We start from the raw sequence: 2,500 nt of genomic DNA on the forward strand, positions 1-2,500 counted from the left end.
CACATATAATGTACAGGTCAGGCCTTCTATAACGAACCCTTCTATAACGGACCAAGACCACGAAGTTGGTTGATAGGTTTAACAGTTCAGGTTTTGTGACGTTTTTTTTTTTTCTTCTTCTTCTTCCTCTTCTTCTTCTTCTTCTTTTCTCCCGTATGTGATTTTTATGTGCACATATATTATTCAGACCAGAATAGACGGTGAAAATATCTCATTTTCTTTATATTCGATGGTGTATTTTGATATTTTGTGTCTCTGTCTGTCTTTCGCTTATGCAAAACAACGTTCTGTGAATTAAAGTTACATTAGCATTCTGGTTTAAGGCTTTCCACCGTCCAGAGGTGTCGAGTCACAGGTCCAAACCAGTCAAGTCACCTTAATTCACCTTAAACAATTAACAATTAAGATTATAGGAGGACCATAGCATCACCTGAGATTCCTCCTCGTATCCTATTAAAGGAGGACCATAACATCACCTGAGATCCCCCCTCGTATCCTACAGGTTGCGCGAGTGTGTGGCGGCCATATTGGTTCTCTCCCTGTCCTGCGGTGGCGCCCTCTCGCAGGATCTCCTTGAGGACGACACCTGCAACCCAGCCATCCCTGGAGGTCACGCCCCCCCGGATTACTTCACGACCTTCGAGAACTCCTACACTCTTATCCTGGAGATGACGATGTTGAAGTCCGTAAGAAACGCCTCGATTAAATCCTTCGTTGTTCATTTCCTTTTGAGATAAAAGTCCCTCTCAAAATTGTGAAAGGAGTTGTGAGTTGCCGATGTGTGTTTTTTTTTTTTTTTTTTTTTTGTATGAATCGCTGTTCGAACACAGTTGTGGTTCGAATTTATAGGACTTTCACCCCTGCATCGATTACCTTTGGACAACCTGCTTTTTTATGAATTGCAGTTCGAACATAATTGTGGTTCGAGATTATAGGACTTTCACCCCTGCATCGATTACCTTTGGACAACCTGCTTTTTTGTATGAATCGCGGTTCGAACACAATTGTGGTTCGAGATTATAGGACTTTCACCCCTGCATCGATTACCTTTGGACAACCTGCTTTTTTTATGAATCGCGGTTCGAACACAGTTGTGGTTCGAATTCATAGGACTTTCACCCCTGCATCGATTACCTTTGGACAACCTGTATCGAGCGAGTGATTTTAACGATAAGGAATAGCACTAAATATTTACTATCTATCCTCGCTTGCTGTATTGGTTATCAGTTTCACTAAGTGATGAATTCAAGCAAATATTCCTGTTTATTTGACACACGAATCCAAAACACGAACGAGGAAAGACAAAAAAGAATTTCAGAAGAACATAAACCTTTCTCTTCTCCCTTGACATCTCTCGTGTATCTCTTCCTCACTTCATTTCTTATCAAAGCGATTTAATGAGAGATAAAAAGCATAAAATACACACACACACACACAACACACACACCATACAAATAAACACAACACACACACCCAATATAAAACACACACATAAACACAACACACCCACCCAACACCCAAAACACACACCCAAAACACCCAACACACACACACACACACATAAACACACACACACCACCCACCCAACACACCCAAACCATCCAACACACACCCAAAACACCCACACCACCCACCACCCAAAACACCCAAAACACACCCAACACACACTCACTCAACACACACTCACCCAACACACCCAAAACACCCAAAACACACCCAACACACACCCAAAACACACACACCACACCACCCACACACACACACCACCCAAAACACACCACCCACCCAACACCCACCCACAACACCCAACACATAAACACAACACAGACACATAAACACCCAAAACACCCACCACCCAACACACACACCCAACACTAAACACCCAAAACACACACACCCAAGACACACCCAACACCCACCCAAAACACCCACCACCCACCCAAAACACCCAACACCCACCCAACACCCAAACCACACCACCCAAAACACACCACCCATCATCATAAACAAACCACCGAGTACCTTCCTCATTACTCTCTCTCTCCAACCTCACCCCCCTCCCCCTTCCCCCTTAACCCCCAGAACATCACCTACTACGTAGAGGAAGTGAGAGAACGAAGAAATTACCACGACCAAGTCAGTGACACGGCAGCTGTCTACATCCGGGACAACGGGTCAGAAATCATATACCATTATTACCCGGAAACAGATACCTTCGTTGAGCAGTTCGATAACCTGTGTCGGGACTCGGGGTAAGAGAGAGAAATATATATATATATATATATATCTATATATATCTATATCTATATCTATATCTATTATATATATATATATATATATATATATTTTTTTTTTTTTTTTTTTTTTTTTTTTTTTTTTTTTTTTTACTTCTTGTTTGTTTGTTGTGAGGGTGTGTGTGTGTGTGGGGGGGGGGGGGGGTGTGTGTGTGTGTGGGGGGGGGGGTTGTGAGGGTGTGTGTTGTGAAGTTGTGCTTTCAGGG

The 2,500-nt window shown here is 42.9% G+C and overlaps 2 protein-coding genes across 2 annotated transcripts in view; one reads left to right on the forward strand and one right to left on the reverse strand.

Annotated features, from left to right (window-relative positions):
• LOC122253921 (neuronal growth regulator 1) overlaps positions 1 to 2,500 on the reverse strand; it is a 354,189-nt gene that overhangs the window by 145,570 nt on the left and 206,119 nt on the right. The window lies entirely within an intron of this gene.
• Positions 1 to 2,500, forward strand: part of LOC122258333 (uncharacterized) — a 28,857-nt gene that overhangs the window by 4,111 nt on the left and 22,246 nt on the right. The window contains exons 2-3 of the mRNA XM_086534554.1: positions 503 to 686; positions 2,083 to 2,252. Coding sequence (XP_086390680.1) covers positions 503 to 686; positions 2,083 to 2,252 — 354 coding nt within the window. The remainder of the gene's footprint in view (positions 1 to 502; positions 687 to 2,082; positions 2,253 to 2,500) is intronic.

Source organism: Penaeus japonicus, unplaced genomic scaffold, assembly GCF_977035675.1.
Source record: "Penaeus japonicus unplaced genomic scaffold, GWHDUDI00000001_assembly GWHDUDI00000041, whole genome shotgun sequence".
Classification (NCBI taxonomy): domain Eukaryota; kingdom Metazoa; phylum Arthropoda; class Malacostraca; order Decapoda; family Penaeidae; genus Penaeus; species Penaeus japonicus.